Below are 20,728 nucleotides of genomic sequence, written 5' to 3'. Positions count from 1 at the left end.
GGCTGAATAACCGCCTCACCCTTTTGATGTGCACCTATGACAATCCCCGGTACACACCATCCTGTTTCTGAAAGAGTTAATGGGAGTAAGCGAGGCCAATTTGCTCACCTGGCTGCACTTGGGGGCTGGGCCAGGCCCAATTAAGGCTAAACCCAGCTGGGGAGGAGCTGGGTGGTTGGTACAAAGCAAAAGGGGACTCCAGGGAGCAACCTAACTAGAGAGTGGAGAGACTGGGAGGGTGAAGGAGGATGTCTAGGGGAGAGTTGGCCCTGGGATCTGCTCCTGTATACAGAAGGCTAGGGGAGAGCTCTGATAAAAGGCCAGGACCTGGACTTCCGGGGAGAGAGCCGTGGGAGGTGTTCAGTGGAGGACAGCAAGGGAAACGTAAGAGGGATGAAAGGTCAAGCCAGAGGAGGGCTGAAGTTGGGTAGAGTTTGTACCTTTGCCTTGGGATTTACTGGGGGATTCCAGGGAAGAGCCCGGGCCCTGAGAGAAGGCTGAACTATAGAGGCTGCGGGTAGGAAGAGGTCCAGGGAGGCGGGAGCAAGGATACTGGCAGAGCAGACTGTGGCTGCTGGACTGAGACCTAGTGTAGTGGGAGGGCCTGGGTTCCCCTACATGGGGCCAGAGAGCGGGATAAGGACCACTGAACGCTCTGACCAAAGGGGTGAAATGGCCATGGGGCCCAGAGTTGGGTCCAAAGACCAGAGGTAGGGACATTGGACGCATGTTTTGGACTTTGTGACCTTGGAAGGGGTAGAACTAAATCACAGCCTGGCTGGAGGGCTGGGTCCCTAGAAGAGGCAGACTACCGTGGGATGACAGCAACCATCAGCGGGACGCTAGAATGGAAAGAGCAGCTGCTATGCCGCGCCCAGCCAGGAGGAGGGGCACCAGCCGTGAGTATGCTCTTCCACAAGGGATAAAATCCCGGACCTTCACTACCACAGTACAGGCTTCTGCCACTTGAGCTCAAGGAGTAACTCCATCAGCTGGTAGCAGTAGCAGGCCATCCTCCATGTGGACCAGCCATCGGTCATGACGCTTAGCCAGTGTGTTACCCGTGCTGTAGCTGTATTAGCCGGTGTGTTACCTGTGATGTATCTTTTCCTGTGGAGAAGTAGAGCACTCTCTGGGCTCCAGGGCTCTGAGCTCAGCAGATTTCATCAGGACTAACCTCAGCAGATTATTTACTTTTTAAGGCTCAGGTTACAAAAGACTTTGGAGATGGAAGTGCCTCAGTGGGAGAGCTTCTCAGGAGGACCCTTAGCTCTGGATGCCCCCCCCCCCCCGCCTTTATCCACTGGATCAGCCATTGCAGCTCAGTCTCACAGGAAAGTCTGCTGGGCAAGCTCCGGCTGTCTGTGCTGCTGCAGGGCACAGCTGGGAACATCTCCTTAGGTCTAGTCACTCAGGCAGCGGGCTCTATGGTCCATGTACGACAAGCGCCTTCCCCAGAGTCACCTGGAGATGTCCCCTTCCCTGGGGGAGTCGGGCGCTGATAGCTGTACCCTGTGATGGGTTAGAGCCCATTCTCCCTCCTAAATGTTAAAGGCTGGATCTAGGCACGCATCAAACAACGTGCTGGAGACAGAACTGCACCAGGGATGCCTCCCCTTGGGGCCAGGCTGCTATGCTCTGGCTTCCCGAGCTCCTCGCAGAGTCTGGATGGGCAAATCTCGGCCTCTGAGCTCTCTGCAGTGGGAAAGGGATAGGGGCTCTCTTTCCCTGTTGGCACAGCCGTGAGGTATGTTTTACGGCCCTGGGACTGTCAAAGTCCATCCCCAGCAGAGTGCCTTCCGTTGAATAACACTGAGCTCCTGCAAAGGGCTTTCCTGCCCAGGGCAGGTGGGAATCTGGGCTATGTAGGGGACGGCACGCTACGGTTTGATATGCTAGCCGAAATAAATGCACTGATCCACAGGAGACTTCCTGCGTAATAAGCAGGGAGGGAGCTATCCCTGTACTTCACACTCTCTGCACCTCACCCATCCCTCTATGGCAAGAAAAGCCCTTCCCCTGGTCCCCAGCGTGAGAGGCAGAGATGGTACTAGACCCCAGTTCGCCTCCCTCTCACACGCACTTGCTGTTTATTACCTGGTGGTGAGCGTGCAGCAGGTCAGAGCGTATTGCCTCTTCCCAAGGAGCTGTAGGGGAATCTCTGCCCTTGAGGGCAGGAGCTGGGGGGTGGGGGAAGCACATTGCAATGCAGACCTCCCAACACTGTAATGTCCAAGCGACCGTGGCCTTTGGGGAAAATCACCTGTCCTGGCTTGTGACTATCAGAACTGTTGAATTGTGAAACGGGAGGGAAGGGTGGGGGGATCAGCAGTTTGAGTGACGTCCCAGTCAGGGGACAGACGTTCACAGACAAGCATTTCTAGCGCATGCCATCGCCTCCAATATATTTATGTCCCATTCATTTTTGGATCTTTCCCTTTAATACCAAACCCAGAAATAACAATGCCGTTTACAAAGCTACACACACACACGGCATAAACCGCTTCAAATGCAGTTAAAGGCACTTGATGTTAAAAAGCCTGATGAACTGTGTCAAAAGCCAAATATTTGGTATCCTTATCATGACCCACCCCACCCTAATACACCTGATCCAAGTGTGAAAGGGGGACAGGTCCTACCATGAAGCTGACAATAATAAAAACTGAACACATCCTGGGAACAACAATAACAATACCTAGCTCCTGCCCTCAGTAGATCCCAGAGCACTTTGCAAAGGGGGGGGGCACTATCACTATTTTACAGATGGGGAAACTGAGGCACAGAGCAGTAATGTGACTTGCCCAGCAGAGGAGTGGCAGACCTAGGAATAAATCCTGGTCTCCTCCGTCCTGGTCTCACGCTCCTTGCGCTCTGCTATATGGCTTCAATAGTATTTGCATATAAGCAGGGCTGGATAAGATGCAGTGGGTGCTTGTAGCGGGATGGTCACCCTGCTCTGGCTCAGAAGGGGTTAAAAGCCAGCCCTTGGGGAGGGCTGGGGCTGACAGCCAATCAGAGAAGGCTGGGAGGCAGCCAATCAGGGCCAGGCTGGGCCCTATAAAAGGGCTGCAGGGCCAGAAGGTAGGTAGTCTCTCTTGGGCAGGGGCAGGGGCAGGGGCAGGGGCAGGGGCAGGGGGTTTAACCCCTTTGCTGATGATGAGTGGCCAGTTCAGACTGCAGTTTGCCCCTGAGGGATGGGGCTAGATGAAGACTGGCAGTGGGTTGGTGTGGTGAGGTGGGATTGGGGTTCCTTGGGAGGACCCTGAGTGTGGGGGCACTGCTGTGGGGGAGTACTCCAGAGAAGGGGCACTGCAGGCCAGGGGGGACAAGGGGCCTACACTGATGCCAGTGGTAAGACAAGTAGTGACAGCAGGAGAGAGACTGGCCAGCAGCAGGCGCTCTGGAGCTGGAAGAGCTAATTCCCAGTGTAACCAGCAGGAGATGCCACAGCGGTGGGTCTCGCCTTGCTACAGTGCTCTGTGTGAGGGGAGAGGATTCCCTGGTTCTGCATGTTAGGCCTCTGGCTCCTGGATGGCTCTGTCCCTTGAATAGCAAAGAGGAAACCGGCTTCAATCTGTTTCCGTGGGGGAGGATCAGATGCTGCTGGGGACCCGGAAGTGCAGAACTGTTAGATGCGCTGCTAGCAGCAAGCAAGCTCAGCTACCCTGCCGGGGTGGATGATAGCAAAGGGCTGTGCAGCTGGGGAAAGGGACCCTTCGTGCTCATAGCTGGCTCTCTGCTAAGGAGCAAGGATGTGAGTATCAGGGGCCATGCTCTGCATTGGTGCAGGCGTAACTACCTTCGCCGCATTGGGCAAGGTCAATGGCTGGGCGAGGGTTAAAAAGGAGCTAGCCAGAGATCAAGCTGTAACAGGTTTCTCTGGGCGCTCCCAGCATGGGCGGGTTTGTTACGGGTCGGGGCAGCATGGCTTTCTGGGGGTACTGAGCGAGCCTGCAGGTCTGGATTGTGAGTGAGGCCAGGTCTGGAGGGCAGAGAGAGATCTAGAGCAGGAGGCGGAAGCATACTCAAGGTGGGGAGTCTCTGCCTTCTCAGCTGGGTCCCTCCTGGGGTTTTCCATCTCCTTCATACCCAAGATTCAAGGAGGTGCAACCTCTGCCCCCATGGGCCCAAAGTGGATAAAAAGTTCACAGAAATCTCTGCGAACCAGAGCCATGGAGCTAGGCTCAGAGAATCCATCTCAGGCACCTGTCTTTGCTGCAAGGATTTTCCAGCCAACCCAGTCGTGGGGCTGGGGGCTGCCTCAGCAGCAAGGACGGTAATAGCTGTGACCCATGCCTGCTCTAGAAGCAGGGGAGTTGCTGTCTAGGAGAAACCCCTTGGGCTTGGGCATTGGGACAGGCGTGTTGAAGCTAAGACCACAAACTGTTCCTCCTGCACCTGACCTGTGAGGAAAGGATGGTTTCCAGGTGACCCCCTGGCCATACTGTTTGCAACTCCAGCTAGCAGAATGGCTGAGGCGAAAGCAGAGAAAGACCGTGAGGTTTTCCAGATTTCTAGGCAAACGGATGCTTAGGAGGCCATGATCTGGGGTTTCCAAGGAGGTGAATTAACTATCGCTCCGTGGCTTCTGCACGGGATACGGCCACATCCTGTCTGAAGATGCCCCAGAACCCACGTGCCAGATCAGACTAATCAGTTCAAATATATATATTTGCAACCACCTTTTATTCAGATCTTTGTTGGGTTTACAGAGACGTAGGATAGTCCTGGGGTTAGGGTACTAGCCTGGGTTTGGGAGAGCCAGGTTCAAGTTCCTGTTCTGCCACAGACTGTGTGACCTTGACCAAGTCCCTTAGGGCCAGACTTTTAAAGGCGTATATAGGTGCCTAGATAAGCACTGGGCACTTGTGAACATCCCACTAGGCATTAGCCACCTGAATACCTGTACAAATCTGGCCCGACCTGGGGGTAAAGGGGATTTCCTTCTTCAATGGGTTCCAGATAAATCCAGCCTTATACAAACTGCCAGGGGAGAAATGTCTTCCCCCGTCACACATGCCATCTCCCTCTGGTCCAGAAACAATAACGCCCCCTCCCGGCACCAAGCTGAGTCATCCCTTCCCACCACCATTTCTCTGCCCCCGGTAGCATTGTGCGTGCTGCTGGGAAACACAAAGGGCAGATGTGTCTGAGGCAGGAGGCTGGAAATCAGCTTGGGGGCTTGGATCCAGTCTCTGTGCATGTGAGAGACAGCAGGGATTGTGGCTCATCTAAAAGGGGACATCTCATCTCCTTTACCCTCCCTCTCTTCCCCTGGGTGCCAAGGAGCTTGGCCGGTCTGAACCCAAACTCACTACTCCGGGACCCATCGCTGGCCCTAATGTTGCTGGGGCGCGAGGATGATCCTGTCCTTCAAAGGGCCGGCCTCCAACTATGACTCTCCTCTCCCTCTCACAAAGCAGCTGCTGCTGCAGCACTGGGCTGCAGTATTTTTCCCTGGCATTGCAGTGGCTCCCGGAGCAGGCGTCTGGCTGATGGCTGGGCTCCAGCTGTGTGGGCAGAGGCCTTGCCCAGCCTGCAGATGGAGTCAGCAGCGTCTTTCCCCTCCAAGAGCCCTCTCTCTGCCACACTGCGGCTGGGCACCTTCTCATGGTTGGGCTGGCAGATCGCACCAGGACTGAGGGGCTGCCACATGCTGGCACTGCCCAGGGCGTGGGGGGTGCTGGTAAGGGATCTGAGGTGGCACAAGACTGTCTTAGCAGTGATTCAGGCTCTGAGGAACCCTGTGCAAAGGACAGGGTCCCACGCACCTCACCTATGGCCAGGCCCATTTCTGCATACCCAAACCAACCCCTGCCTGCAGCCCCTTTCTCCTCCGACTGCAGCGGCTCTCACAGCTGGTGCCTGAGGAAACAGGCCAGACCTTGAACCTGGGATACAGCCGAGAGCCAGCAGAGCGGAGAATGCAGTGCCAGCAGCAGAGTAGCTGCCAGGTCCTGTGTGCAAGGGCCTCTGGCTCCCATGCGATAGTACCCAGGCCTGGGGATGCCAAGGCCACTACACCCCTGGCTGCTCCTGGGGTATTGTTGGGACTTGCTCGTCAGCGGCACCCTGCTCCTTGCAAGGGCTAAGGTGCATCGCCGTGTTTGGAGCTGGTTGATGGGAGGGTGCTGGAGAGGGGGATTGCTGGCATTCCTTATCCTCTGGCTCGGCGCTGCCTGGCAGGAGCCATTTTGACCCTCCTTTTGTCAGTGGTGCTCTAGGGTTGGCAAGAGCAGCCCCCTGAACGCACAGGTTTAGAGAGAACAAGCTGGCCAGGTGAGGGATTCTGGCTTTGCAGCCCCGGCAGAGTCCTCTCAGGGCAGCCACGCAGGTCCCCACTGCCAACCTGCCCCAGGCCCTGCAGGCTGTGGATGGGCGGCTGTCTCTGGCAGGTTAACTGCCAGCCTCAGTACCCTGCAGTCAGTTTCCTCCTCCTCCACCACCCCCAGCTCTGCAGCAAGCTGCAGTCTGTTTGATCCTGGGCTTCGAAGATCTGCCGTGAGCCATCCGAGTGGCGTCTGCCCGCAGTTCCATCAGATCCAATGCTACATCTCCTGCCCAGTGAGAGCTCTTGGTCAGAGGTTTAGGGCAGGCTCCATAAATTGCCTTTGCTGTCCACCAGTTCCTTAGTTAAGGGAGCTGTTAAAAGTGCGCCTCTGAGCTCTGGTAGGGCTGCTGAGCTGTTCAGTGCCCTCCCCTGGCTGCTGCATGGCCCCTGATAGAATGCACCTTTTTGCTTTATGCAGTCCATGGCACCAGAGCCGCTGCCCAAGCTCATAGCCCGCGTCTAGAACAACAATAGCAATGCCTAGCTCACCTGCAGCACTTTCCATCCACTGATCTCAAAGCGCGTTACCAAGGAGTTCAGTACCATTATCCCTGTTGTGCAGGTGGGGAAACTGAGGCACGGAGGTGCCATGACTTGCCCAAGCAGCGCTAGTCTGTTACACAAGCGGCTGAAAGCAGCTCACAGGTTTGGGCTGAGGCGATTTTGTTCAGATTTATTTACTCCTTGCCCGTTGTGGGGCTGAGCTAGCACCGGCCCTGCTGCACCAGATCAGCCCACTGAGATTTGCGACAGCCTCTGGTGCCAGCCAATACGAGCAGAGGATTTCTGAAGCCCAGTGTCTGCTTCAGAGGAAGGCAAAGAATCCATCGGCATTCTTCAGGGCAATTGTGGAATCTTCTGTAGAGAGGAGGCTGGAAACCCTTCCTGACCCCACAAACTATACCCTGAAGCATGAGATTTGTTTCAAATACCCATGTCTCTGGTACCTTAGAGGCAGAAGGCCAGTGCTCAAGTGCTTCAGTCTCCCTAGCAAGCCTGATGTCCAACATAACCAATGCTCTTGACGTGTGCATTTAAACACGGGGTGGGGTGGGGGAGGTGTTGTTTCTGGCACTTAGCGAGCAAGTCCTGACCACAGCTTGATGCCCATTGACTCACGGGCAGGATGACAGATTAGAGGGACAAGCAGACGGCTTTGATTTGGCATATCCAGTGTGGCCGTATGGAATGTCATTATGGCCCTCGCCTCTCAGGACCTCCACATCTCTGACCACAGGGAAATCGGCTGTCAAGGCAGCTGTCGGGTAAGGCCTGCAGCCAGTGCAAGTCAGAGGTTGGGGAGATGTAGGGTGGGGAACAGATGAGGCTGTAACGCAAGGGTCTGACTTCATCTGACAAAGATGCCTCTGCCCAGGGAGGCTGGCTGTGTGCCAAGTGATTTGGGTTAATTACAGCGATACCACCTCTGGGCTCCGTGCGCCATAGTGAGAGCAGGAAAGGGGTGATGAGTGGCAGAGGTGGGGTGCACTCAGCCTGCAAGGAGGCTGCCCCACTCTGTCTGAAAATCACTCAATGCTTCACAGAACAAGCCAGCCAACTGGTAAAGGGGCTGGTCCTCTCGTAGAGACCTCCCCCCCCGGCCTCAAATACAGCCTTGGTCAGACAGGCCACTTCCTGAAGGCTGGATGATCCTGGCCTGGGAATGAGGAATAAATTGATGCAGGCCATAGTGCAGCAAGCGGCATGCTGCCCCCGTGCACATGTGCTGCATGGGCAGGAGTCTGCAGCACTCAGAGTGAGAATTTTTATCCTCAAAGGAGCCCTGGATGTCTGAGTACCCCAAGCCCCCAATACGCTAGGCCTCCCCAAGTACTGCAGTACCCCAAAGCCCCCAGTACTACAATATCCCAGCCTCCCGGCCCCTCCAATACTGCCATACCTCAGCCCCCTCAGTACTGCAGTACCCAGATACCCGGCAGCAAACCCAAAAAATCCATAGCAATAGATCACATCCCTTGCACTGACTACAGCTGAGGCACACCCGGGGGAGATAATGGCAAAGGGTTTCAGGAGAATCCCTGAAGGGGAAGGAGAAGAATCAGAGAGTGGAGTTACTGGGAGGGACTGGCTGGATTCATTGCGGCGCTCGCTCCTGCCCTCCCTAGCCGCCCCCCGCTCCGGGAGTGCCCCACTTCCCGCACCGCATGTCTGCGAGGCGGGGAGTGGGTGGGACATGTCAACGCAGGTGACTGTGCCCCGCTGTGCCAGTGTCTGGATGAGAGACGTGTCCCGCTCCAGGGCCCAAAACACAAGAGAGGCAGAAATCGCACAGGAACAGAAAGGCGCAAAGCCATGGCTTCAGAACGCGAGCTGGAGAAGCAGCCCCGACCTCGGGGAGAAAGGAGAGAGACGTCACGCTAGTGGGCAGCCTGCCGCCGGTTCAGGGAGAGCAACCCTGCCAAAGACAGCGGCACCGCGGACGCCAGAGAGCCTTGTCCTGGAAACGCTGCACTCCTCTGGGCCCTGGACACCCTGCCTCATTTTGAAATTCTGGCCACCCTGGTCCAGCTTGCCGTGCCCACTAGGTCCGACTGGGCTGAAGCCGTGTGTGTGGTGGGGGGAGGAGGGGGCACAGTAGATGCATGCAGAGAGCAAAGGTGGATGCATGGGGGAGATGTGCCAGGCTTAGGGATAGGGTGGGGGCGCTGTCTGGCCCCAGGGTGAGATACGGGCAGGGTAGATCAGGACGGAGCGCAGAACAACTGGAGGAAGGTGGGGACCGCTCAGCTAACAGCACTCCTGCAGGGCCTGTGCAGCAGCCATAGCGCATACAAACTCCAAAAACTCTAGTAGCTCCAGCGAGCTGGAGCCAGACTTGGCTAGAGGATACTCGGTCCCAAGGGGACCTGGATTCATGAGTGGGACCCCTAGGCATTATCACAATACAAATAATGAAGAATTGTAGGGTCTGAAATGGGGGGGGGGGGGCTTGGACTCTTGAACCCTTCCGCCAACCCCTCGACTGGGAGAAGCCATCTCACCTGGGACAACATGCTACGCTTGTTACTCAGTTAACCCTTTCAGCAGCCACAACCACTCCCTCCCCACCGACTAGTGCATCCTGGGACCCAGCCCGGGGACTGACTGTGCTTTTCTGAAACGGGGTCCAGTATGGGCTCCGCGGCTCTCCTGCAGGGTGGGGAAGCAGCAAAACGAGGAGCTCTGATGAACTTCCTGTCTGGAAGGCCAGCAGCGTGCTGCCCGCGTGTGTCTATTAATGACTCTAATGGAACTACTCTGTATTTACACCATTGTAACCAAAAGAAAAATCAAGCCTATTCGCTTTAATATTAGACAGATGGGTTGGACAGGGTGTACCAGCCATTTACGGCCCTCTACTGGAGGTCCTGCTGCCTTGGCCCCCTAAGAAGCTGTCCTTTTGGAAGAGAAAAGCAGCAAATTCTAGCCCTCCAGGAGTTGCCTGGAAAGGCCCTCCCAGGATCAGCTGCTGGTGGAACCAGTGAGATTTGGTCTTTCAATGGCTAGAGGGCCTGGAGTACGCACAGGCCAATGAGGGGCCAGCAGGCCAGATAAAAAGAGTTGGCTGCTACTATCTAAAGCAGTTCTACAAGAGGCTGGGACAGGGCGGGAAGACTCTCCCTGTCTTAACCCAAGAAACCTGGACCAGAGAAGGACTGTTAATAAGTACTTTAATGCCCAAGTGGCCATCTTGAGGTAAGTGTTAATTTATTTTCTGTAAAATTAAGGTGAGCTTGTTCTATTGGATGCCTCAGGTGAGCCTGTGACAGTCAGATATAACTACGGTCATGAAAAAATGTGTTTGGTGGCCATTTCATCCCACAAGACCAGATGTTATCATCATATGCATGCTTGTATGGCCTCACCACTTTGGGTCTGTTATCCTCAGGCTAAGCTGCTCTTACATTTCTATTTCTATTTTTACTAAGAATGAGGGGAAAAAGCAAACTGCTACAATTTCACTTCTGTAGCTTCTAGAAAAAAATGCAATTCAAATGGCTACGGGGGAGTATTCCTCCTCTGTTCTTGATTACCCTTTTTATTGATAGTCTTCACCACTCTTGAGGGATAAGGTCTTAAATAAGTGATGGGGACAAATCTTAGGGCTACAGCCAGCTCATTAGATATCTTGCATGTATCTTCCAATCCATCATTCTTCTGAATTAATTTGCCTCTCTGGGTGATTTGCATGGCACTAAAGTGACTGACCGGCTAATTTAAAAGTTAGCAATGAGGTGGCCTATAAGAAATAAAACTTGTATGTCACCTTGGGAGGCAATGTGTTTTATTTATAACCGAGCAAAAGCAGAGCAATCTTTCACGGAGCCTTTCAAACGAGTACAGTTTGCTTGACATAGGGTCTGATCCACCCGTCATTAGCATCAATGGCAAATCTCCAGTTGACATTGATGGTGCAATAGTGGAACTGTAAGAAAAGTGGGCTAAATACCTCACACAGGGGTAGCACTGTAGCACTTCAGTGTAGATACTGCCTACACCGATGGGAGGGGTCCTCCAGTCAGCATAGTTAACCCATTTCCCTGAGAAGCAGTACCTAAGGCGATTGAATAATTCTTCTGGCTATACCGGGAGTTAGGTTGGCTTAACAATATCTCACAGGGGTGTGGATTTTTCACACCCAAGAGAGACATAGATATGCTAATGCAAATTCCCAGTGTAGACCAGATCTCAGTTAAGCCATATTAACTCTAGGGCAGGTCATAGGTATAACCAAAGGCAAAATTTGCTTCAATATGTCTAATTTTACATCTACAGCTGTCCTATACATGTGATCATGCTACAGAAATAACCTGAAGCCCATAAGGAAATTAATGGCATGTAAATACATTGCCAAGGGGAGTTGTAAACCAGCATGCATATTTAATAGGACTGGTAACATAAGAGCAACCTGACTGGCTGATGAAGAATATGACTGGGAGGATATTGCCAGTTTAGCTACCCAACACTGGCTGTTAACCAATGGGAAAGACTCACTAGGCAAACAAACAGCAACACATTTCACAAGAGCAGTAATACACTTCAAGATGAGCAGCAAAAAGGGATACCTGTTCTCAGCTGGCTGAAGGTACTTGGCCTTCAGCCTCAGGTCTTACAAAGAACCAGTGATGGTGTGGGTATCTCGTGTAACATGCATATGTTGTGATGTGATACAGCTCCCACTTTTCAGATACAGCTCCCACTATCTAAGATGTGGCCCCGCACTATTGTAGTATCTGAACACCCCATAGTCACTACTGTATTTATCCTCACTACACCCCTGTCAGGCAGGGCAGTGCTGTTATCCCCATTGTACAGATGGGGAACTGAGGCACAGAGAGACTAGTGACTGTGACACTAAGCACCTCTGTATTCACACCCTACACACTATTGTAGTAATCTTTGTACAAAACACACCTTGTGAAGTATCATTTGAAAACTAATAATTCCATGATCATTAATATTCTTGTGTGATGTATATAAGCATTGGATATTAAGAGTAATGGATATGTGCTAGAATTATGACTCAAGTGTGTTTAACCCAGGCATGCCAGGGGAGCTAGTAAACAGGTCTGCCTTAGACAAAGGAACATGTTTTCCCCACCTGGGAGTTATTTCCAAAGCTCTCTGAAAGACAAGAAGAATGTATTTACATATCATGTAAACAGTCCCATCAAGCTAACAAGAGGTGGAGGCAAACCTCACACTAACCTCACGATGGCAGTTGTCTGTCAGTCTCCAATGAAATTAAGCAACGTGCAACTAGAAACAATAGAAGCTCCATTTACATAGAGGACCAGCATGGGGATGGGAAGCCCACAGGAAGGGAAAAACCAGCATGAGATCATCCTGCCTCTTGAAACAGTCATTGAACTTTGGACGATATAAGCAAGGAGAGAAGCCATCTTCGGCATCCAGCCCTAGCCAGACACAATGGAACAGAGCTCTTGCAAGCCAAGAAAGATGTGTCCTTCAACTAAATCGGGGGGCAGGGGGTTAAGGTCTCTGGAAATTGAATATAGGTGAGAAACCATCTTTCACCAAGCCTGTACCTTGCTAGATTAAGTTTTAGAGCTTTAGATGTGTGTTATCACTTTTATTTGCTTGTAATCCTTTCTAACATCATTCCTTTTACTTGGCATCACTTAACCTATGTTCTAGAGTTGTTAATTTTGTTTTACTATTAATCTAAACCACTAGTGCTGTGTTGGAATTAAAGTGACTCTTCATTTCAGTTAATGTGGCAAGCTAGTGGGTTTTGTGTGTTTTAGAGGAACAAATGAACCTTATGATTTCTCTGCACTGTCCAGGAGAGAGCTGGACATTGCAGACCACATGGTTTTGAAGAAATCCAGGACTTGGAGTGTGCTGGGGTCACCTTGCTGGTTGTAACCCAGGCTGGTGCAAGCCAGAGTGTGATAGTGGGGTGTTGCCAGCAGGCTGCTGGTGTGTTGCTGGACCAGGGCTGTAGTTCTACAAAGACACTCGGGGTACGACCTGCATACTTGTTGCTGACTATGCTCCCAACTACCAGGCTAGCGCCCCTGTCACTGGATTACCCTTCCTTTCTAGGGCCTGATTTTCCCAGGGCAGCTGCTCTGCACTTCTGAAAGTCAGGCCTCTAACATAGTGCCACCTGGGACCCCAAATCACTAGTCACTTCTGAAAAGCTGGTGACAATCTCTACAGCAACACCTGCCCTAGGACCACGTCCAATACCAACTCCTAGCTTAATGTATGTCCAGCACAAATTTGTTCAATCTTTACTTAAAGACCCACTTTGAGTTGACAACTGATTTTTGCTGGTCCATTCACTGATTGCTTATGAGGGGCTCCACTGTGTCCATTCAGCCACACGTAATCTATTATACCATTTACATGCACTAGAAATTGGCTCAATGCATGTTCTCTAGGCCTAAAATGATTATTCCCTAAGCATGCCCATCACTGTAAAGCAGGCTTCATTGACTTAGGAACAGTGGGGAGGCAGTCACTTGGTTCAATGCACAGATAAGACCTCATTCTTAAAAGCAGGGCCCAGCCCTGCAACATTTACTCAACCAAAGAAGCCTCCATAAGTGTTGAAGAATCAGGCCCAATGCCCTTAAACAGAAGGACTTATTCTGTTTTTAAAGATTCCTTTAGGGCACGGTCACAGAGATGCGAGCTCCAGGGTGCCACATGTGTACTATTAAACATGACTACCAAGTGTACAGAGATAGCAGGAGGTAGCCCATAACCTCTCTCCCTGAGCTCAGCAACAGAATTCTGATCAAGGTCAAGGGGAGCAGGAGCAGTTTTTCCAACCACCTGGAGAGTTGCCCCTCCTGGTTACTCAATCTGAAGGGTTGCATTGCAGGGATGCAGGACCACAAATTTTACCGCCACCAGGAGTTCCTTAATGCTCCTGCGGCACTGTGTGGAAGGGCAGATTTTCAAAAGCACTCAGCATATTGAGAGTGGCGCACTTTAAGAAATCTGCCTGAAATCATGGGCACTTGGAAGTCTGATTGGAAGGGTTAGTTGCAGACTCCCTCATCACCCACAATGAAGTCGTCTTGGTTTTGTTTGTGCTGGTCTGAAACAGGACGTGCATCTTTCTGCCCAAATGCCAAAACCTAGGGAAAACTTTGTGTAAGTACTGTAGGAGGGAGTGGATCGTTAGGGAGATGCAGAGCTCTCTTTTTAAACTACAGTTTGGGCGGGGGGGGCAGAATAAAAAGGAAAATTAAACCCAAAAAAGGCTTATATATTATGATGAAATGTCAGATTGCATTGTTGGAAGCTATCACTCTAGCCATAATTTCCTTTGTTATATCTAATTTATTTGGGGAGGGGGAGCTCAGACAAATGCAGAATCTTTGCATTCAGTAACACCTCAGCCGTGATACTTTAAGGGCTGGTTCTCCCCTGCCTTGCACCTTGGGTGGTCAATGAGCCTGTGCAAGTGGGTGTTGAAGGCTAAGAAATCAGAATCCTCCATTCATGCTGGTAGCAAGATGCCACATGCTCTCGCACAGGTATAAGGCCCAGATCCTCAAAGATATTTAGGCACCTGACTCCCAATGATTTCCGTGGACATTAGAAGCCTTGAGCATCTGGGCCTAAATAACTACCCAAGGGGCAAGGCAGTGAAGAATCAGCCCATTCGACACTATTCAGGCCAGCTTTTCAAGAGGGCTCAGTTCCAATGTACCCAGCATGCTGAGCGCTTTTAAAAATCTGTCCCACGGGGGTGAGTTGTGGATGGCCTGCCAGCCCTGGGCACTTGATCATTTGTGTGACTATAAGAAGAGTTTCTCGGATTGTGTAGATGTACGTGAAGAGAAGGAGAGTGTGTATGCATTCTAAAAAAATGAATACGAAGCTAAGGTTTGTTAATTCTTTTACAAATCCCAACATGCGAGAGTTCGGCATCCTTCAGCACCATTAGCGTGAGCACCCTGTACCTCTTGTATATATTTGCGGCTTTCACTTGAAAATCATGAACAGTGATGAAGTCAGACATCTAACAAGGAAGCTAAAATAGGGGATGCTCCATATGGGCAGCATGGTTTCAGGTACCTTGATGGAGATTTCCCAAGCAACTCAGTGGATTCTTGACACACGGCTCCCATTCATTCTAATAATAAAGATGTCTACTACATTCCTTTATAGTGTCTCTTTAAACAAAGGCTGTTGTAACAATGGTTTTGTTTCTGATATGTACAGGGCAAGGGTTTGTAAACTTGTCAGAGTCCTAAATCATTTTTAAAGGGTCTAAATGCCCTAAACTGTTTGCAGATTTAAGTCCTTGACTTTGCGGTGCGACACAAGAGTTCATTTCTTTTAAAAGAAACAGTAATAATAAATAGGAAATTAAATTCAAAGAGGAGAAAGAGAATCCTAGGCGTGTGCAATGGCTGAGGGCAATGGACCTGGCACAGTGTTTACAGCCTGCTCGCCTTTAGCTGCACTGTTTACAAACCCATAACCAGCCTGCTCTCCTTTAGCTACACTTTAACCCATAACCGCTTCACTGAAGCAATGGGGCTCCGTGTGGGAAAGCTCTATGAACTCAGCAGAGGAACAAGTTGACAATCCAACCCAGCTGGCCTAGGAGAGGTGCAAAAAGAAGCAGACTGGCCAAGGGAGGAAGAAAATAGCCTTAGGACCTAGTTGGGGAGGAGATGACCAGAGATGCTCATTACTCTGCCCTGTATTCCAGGCCCATTGTATTCAGGGACACAAAGGCCGAGATCAAAGTACAGGAACTCCTCACTTAAAGTCGTCCCAGTTAACACTGTTTCGTTGCTGATCAGTTAGGGAACATGCTCGTTTAAAGTTGTGCAATGCTCCCTTCTAACGTGGTTTGGCAGCCACCTGCTTTGTCCACTGCTTGCAGGAAGAGCAGCCCATTGGAGCGAGCTGGAATCCCCCAGTAAATCCCAAGGCAAAGGTACAAACTCTACCCCAACTCATCTGCTCTGCACCCTGACACACTCCTGCCTGCTTAGCACATCTCCTTCTACTTGTTGGAAGGCCAACGTGGTTTAAAAACAATCACGCCAGCTCCACTAGGCACCACAGTTGGCTTTTAAAAGATAGGGACAAACCTGGGTCAAACAGGGCAGCTGGCAAATACGGTAACTTCATCTCCTGCCCCCCCCCCCAGCCTCCTCCTGCCCAAAAAAGGGTGGACCGGAGTTTCATGAAATGGTGATAGAAAGGGCTGGGAATCAGGGTTTAACCGTCACTGTCCTCAGATACGCTGGAGAGATTTTACTCAGAATTTACAAGACGCCTGTGGGCAGAGGCCAGACCTGGAAAGTTTCATCCAGGAATGTGACTTTTTTTTTTTTCTGGGGAGAATTATGAGACTTTTTTGCAACCGCATGGGCTGCACGGTGTTTGCTCTCAAACGCAACACCGGGTGGGTGGAAGGGGTGACTGGAAGGGGTGACGTACTGGATGGAATGGCCCCAGAAAAGGTATCATCATGACAAGAGTTGGCTGCGAATTCAGAGGCAAGTCTACAAAGTTATCACCAAGGGCTAGAGGGGAGCCAGGCCCGGTGCCTTTCTTTGAAGAGTGGGACCATGTAAAAGAGGGAGCCATGGCAGGATGATGCTCCGTTGCCTTCTCCACTCAAGAGGTAACCCCGTCTGTGCACAGGATCAGTGGGTGGCCTCGGGATCAGGACAACTGTTCTCCATGGCATCATCATCACCACCACCATCACCGCCAGAAAAACCTCCTGGACATCCCAGCCCACAATAATCTTCATAGTCAGCATTACCTTGCACAGTGTGGGCAACTGCCCAGTGAACCCATGGGAAAAGGTGGGCAGGGCCAGTGAGGAAGTCCTGCAGGAACCACTCTGGTCAGGAGGCCATGAGGAAGCACAGGACTCCCACGCAGATAGCTGGGACCTATGGTCAGGGGATGAGCTCCACCTCCCAGATAGGACAATTCCAAGGAAATGGAGAGCAAACTCTCTCCAAGGCCTTGATCCTACAACGAAAGCTCTCTGTAGGCAGAATCCCAAGCCCCAATGAAGCCAACAGGGGTCAGATTACATGGAGCTCTCTGGACAATCACAGTCCAAATTACCTGTGTCCTATGCAGCATTTCCCTGCCCAGGGAGAGAATCTAGCGTGAGTATTATAGATACTCTTATATTAGAGGGATACCCAGCTACTGGTTATCTTACAGATTAAAAAAGCTCTTTTGAGGGAAGAACAGCAGATCGAGGGACGTGATCGTTCCCTTCTATTCAACATTGGTGAGGCCTCATCTGGAGTACTGTGTCCAGTTTTGGGCCCCACACTACAAGAAGGATGTGGAAAAATTGGAAAGAGTCCAGCGGAGGGCAACAAAAATTATTAGGGGACTGGAACACATGACTTATGAGGAGATGCTGAGGGAACTGGGGATGTTTAGTCTTCAGAAGAGAAGAATGAGGGGGGATTTGATAGTTGCTTTCAACTACCTGATAGGGAGTTCCAAAGAGGATGGCTCTAGACTGTTCTCAGTGGTAGAAGAGGACAGGACAAGGAGTAATGGTCTCAAGTTGCAGTGGGGGAGATTTAGGTTGGATATTAGGAAAAACTTTTTCACTAGGAGGGTGGTGAAACACTGGAATGCGTTACCTAGGGAGGTGGTAGAATCTCCTTCCCTAGAAGTTTTTAAGGTCAGGCTTGACAAAGCCCTGGCTGGGATGATTTAGTCGGGGATCGGTCCTGCTTTGAGCAGGGGGTTGGACTAGATGACCTCCTGAGGTCTCTTCCAACCCTGATATTCTGTGATTCTGTGAACAGTGCAGTTTGTTATAAGACTCCTGAAGGCTAGAGTTTTGCCTTCAGTCAGATGCCCATCATGGTGGTTAGAACAAGACAGTGTGTGTGACTTGTGATGGTTAATGTTGTCATAGAATATCAGGGTTGGAAGGGACCTCAGGAGGTCATCTAGTCCAACCCCCTGCTCAAAGCAGCACCAATCCCCAATTTTTGTCCCAGATCCCTAAATGGCCCCCTCAAGGATTGAACTCACAACCTTGGGTTTAGCAGGCCAATGCTATTGTATTCAAGCAAAGAAAGAAAATATGTGAAAAGTCCACATCACTAGCTTCCAGCTACTGGTCTTTGTTCAAGGAATGGAAGGTTTAGAAGATACATTTAGATTGTAGCCTTTGGGGGTTTTGACTGAGGAAGGAGGGTCGGATGAGACCTTTAGCTTTTCCAAGTAATGCTCTTCAGGAACGCAGCGATACATTGTGCATCCTATCGGTTTCATAACCTACTTTTCACACGTTAGAGAGTGAAAGAGGACAATCTAGTGCCAGAGAATTAAATGCAGCAAAACATTTTAAATTCCACCTCACCCCCCTCCAGGATTATCTTGCAGCACTAGAACCAAAGGATTTTCTCCCCCCTGACGGAGTTCACCGAGCCACAGCTGAGCTGTAGGGTTTTGGAAAATAAAGCAGAGCGAGACTGGTGCAGAGCTGTCTGTTAGCTCTCTGGGTAGGTGATTTCTTGGAACAAAGCAGGACATAAATCTAATGGGATCATCCCACCAAACAGTCACACCACCGCACTTCAGCCGCACCATCTGCAGCCTGGAGCCGAGGCTGTGGTGTGGAGGATTGTTAAATAAGACCCTGCCTTCTTAATGCACAAAGCTCCAGGAGCGCTTTCTTGGTAGCCAGAGCTATTCGAATCGACATGTATTTCTCCCATTCCCACTGCTAAGCACACACACACACACAAAAAATTGAACGATGACTTTTTAAGGCAACATTTTGCCTAGTTTCCATTTAAATAACTAATACAAGGTTAATTAATTTAAAGAGAGTGAAGGATTTACATGATTCATGGCAGAGGGGACTCAGAGGAAGTTGTTACCATTTTATACCGTTTTTGTTGTTAGTTGTTTAGGCATAAAAGTTTCTCGATTAGATTATTATGGCACGAGGAATGCAGGCACTCTGTACAGGAACTCCCCACTTGCCCAGCTGCATACACTCCAAAAATAAGAACCCCTTATTTAGATACTAAGAATAACACCATGGGGGGGGAGAATCATAGATTCCCCCCTCGGCCCCCCAGCTAGAGAAGATATCAACCGTGAGCCAAAAACAGCACCTTGGATTCATACACAAGAGCTTATGCCCCCCCAATCAGAGCAACTGCACAAAGAAATACCCTGGTTGCCAAAGTGCCCAGCTCAAAGCCCAGAGAAGAGTCGGCCTTTATCTGAACCATTTCTTTGGGTAGCTTGAACAGCTTCCACCACCTTGGGGGCATGTTCCTGATGGGAAGGGAAAGCTGGGTGCTGCTTGCACGGTTTGATTTGATTTTGGGGGTGGGAGCAGGGAGTCCAGAAGGCTTTGCCCTGACACTGCAGGACCTGGCGTAGCAGCAAGGGCTGTCTGTGCCTGCGCAAAATAACGCAGCCAATGTCGGCGAAGGAGCCGGTAATTTTGTGTTTATTTATTATTGGCCCAGGCAGAGATCACTCCTCCTTCTCCCCCCCCACCCCCGCCCTCCCATGCCCGGAGGCTCTGGGGAATCATCTGGGATGTATTTATTAATTATTATTAATGATGATCATTCCTATGATTATTTATTGGGATAATCAGGCGACCGCTGCCTGCTGGACAAAGCCACTAGGACCCAGAGCCTGGGGAAACGGCTCAGCTTGCTGTCCCTTTCCATCTCCCTCCCCCAGCACTGCAGAAAAATCCCAACCGCCCCCCTCCCTCAATCAAACAATGGCAACACCCCCCCCATACACCCCCATTTCCCCATGTGTTTCTCCAGTTTCCTCTGGTTTGATTCCCCTGCCCCCTTTATCTCCCCCCACCACCCGCCACCCCCAGCTGGCCGTTGATCCTGACTGCAAGGGTCCGGATTGCGCATCTGCAATTCCAAACCCGCCCCCACTTTCTATTTTCTCCTGCAAAAGATTACCAAGACTCTGGTCCGTTTCCCCATCAGATCCTGCCCCCCCCCCGCCCCCCGCCCGCCACCCACATCCAAACAGAGCCCATCTAACCTCCCAGATCTTCCCCCCCCCCCACCCATCCAGCCTCCACCCGCACAGCCCGGGGAAGGGAGGGGAGCGATCAGAAGGGGAAATAGACCCACAAGAGAAGCATCCTCTTACTTTCTCCAACCACAGCCTTGAGCCCAATGGGTGCCATGATGCCCTGGTGCCTTTCGGGGGGTGGGTGGGTGGGGGGCTCGTCTCCCCCTTTTCCTGCTGCTCTCTGGTTTGTACAAATCCGCTCGCCCGGGCTGTGCGCTCAGCTGCCTGCGCAGGAGGGGGAGACCGGGAAGCTGGAGATGGGCCTGGGGGGGGGGAGCGGGGGGGGGGCTGATGCTGATGATGGGGAAGAGGAGGTGATGGTGCTCCACGACGTCACCGCTTCGCAGACCAATCGCCTCGGCGGGCTGGTGCCTCCATCACGGGGCTGCGGTGCAGCCCACTGGCCACCTGGGCGAGGGAGGGGGCGCAGCAGCGGGCCCCCCCCCCGGGACAGAGAGAGACCCCTCCAGCCGCCGGCGGGCTCTGATCCTGCGCACACAGCAGGGTGCTGGGGGGGGGGGGGGGGGATATGTCCGTCTAGGAACAGCCTAGCATCAGCCGCAGTGCTCGCCCTCCCTGCCACTCACCAGGGCTGTATGCTGGGGGGGTGAAGAGCTTGGGTCCAATTCCTCCCGGGGGAAACCCGACTGCAGTGCCTGGCCTTACACCAGGGCCGGATTGGCAGCCCCTGAGCACAGAGCCTGGTCAGAAAGCATTGCCTGAATCAAAGCAACCCCTGTGCTTTTACAACCAGCTGCTATTCCCCTGCCTGTGTGTTTATTCGTTGCTCAGCCTTGCATTGTTTATTTGAATGGAAACGTTGCAAAC

The 20,728-nt window shown here is 51.6% G+C and overlaps 1 protein-coding gene across 2 annotated transcripts in view; it reads right to left on the bottom strand.

Moving 5' to 3' along the window:
- STXBP1 (syntaxin binding protein 1) overlaps positions 1-20,175 on the bottom strand; it is a 66,704-nt gene extending 46,529 nt beyond the window's left edge. For both annotated transcript variants that reach the window (XM_073314007.2, XM_073314006.2), the window contains exon 1: positions 19,979-20,175. In XM_073314007.2, coding sequence (XP_073170108.1) covers positions 19,979-20,015 — 37 coding nt within the window. In that variant the 5' untranslated portion in view covers positions 20,016-20,175. The remainder of the gene's footprint in view (positions 1-19,978) is intronic.
- Between the last annotated feature and the right edge of the window lie 553 nt (positions 20,176-20,728).

The sequence above is a fragment of the Lepidochelys kempii genome, chromosome 16 (assembly GCF_965140285.1).
Source record: "Lepidochelys kempii isolate rLepKem1 chromosome 16, rLepKem1.hap1, whole genome shotgun sequence".
Taxonomy (NCBI): domain Eukaryota; kingdom Metazoa; phylum Chordata; order Testudines; family Cheloniidae; genus Lepidochelys; species Lepidochelys kempii.
This window is presented reverse-complemented; position numbering and strand designations above follow the sequence as displayed.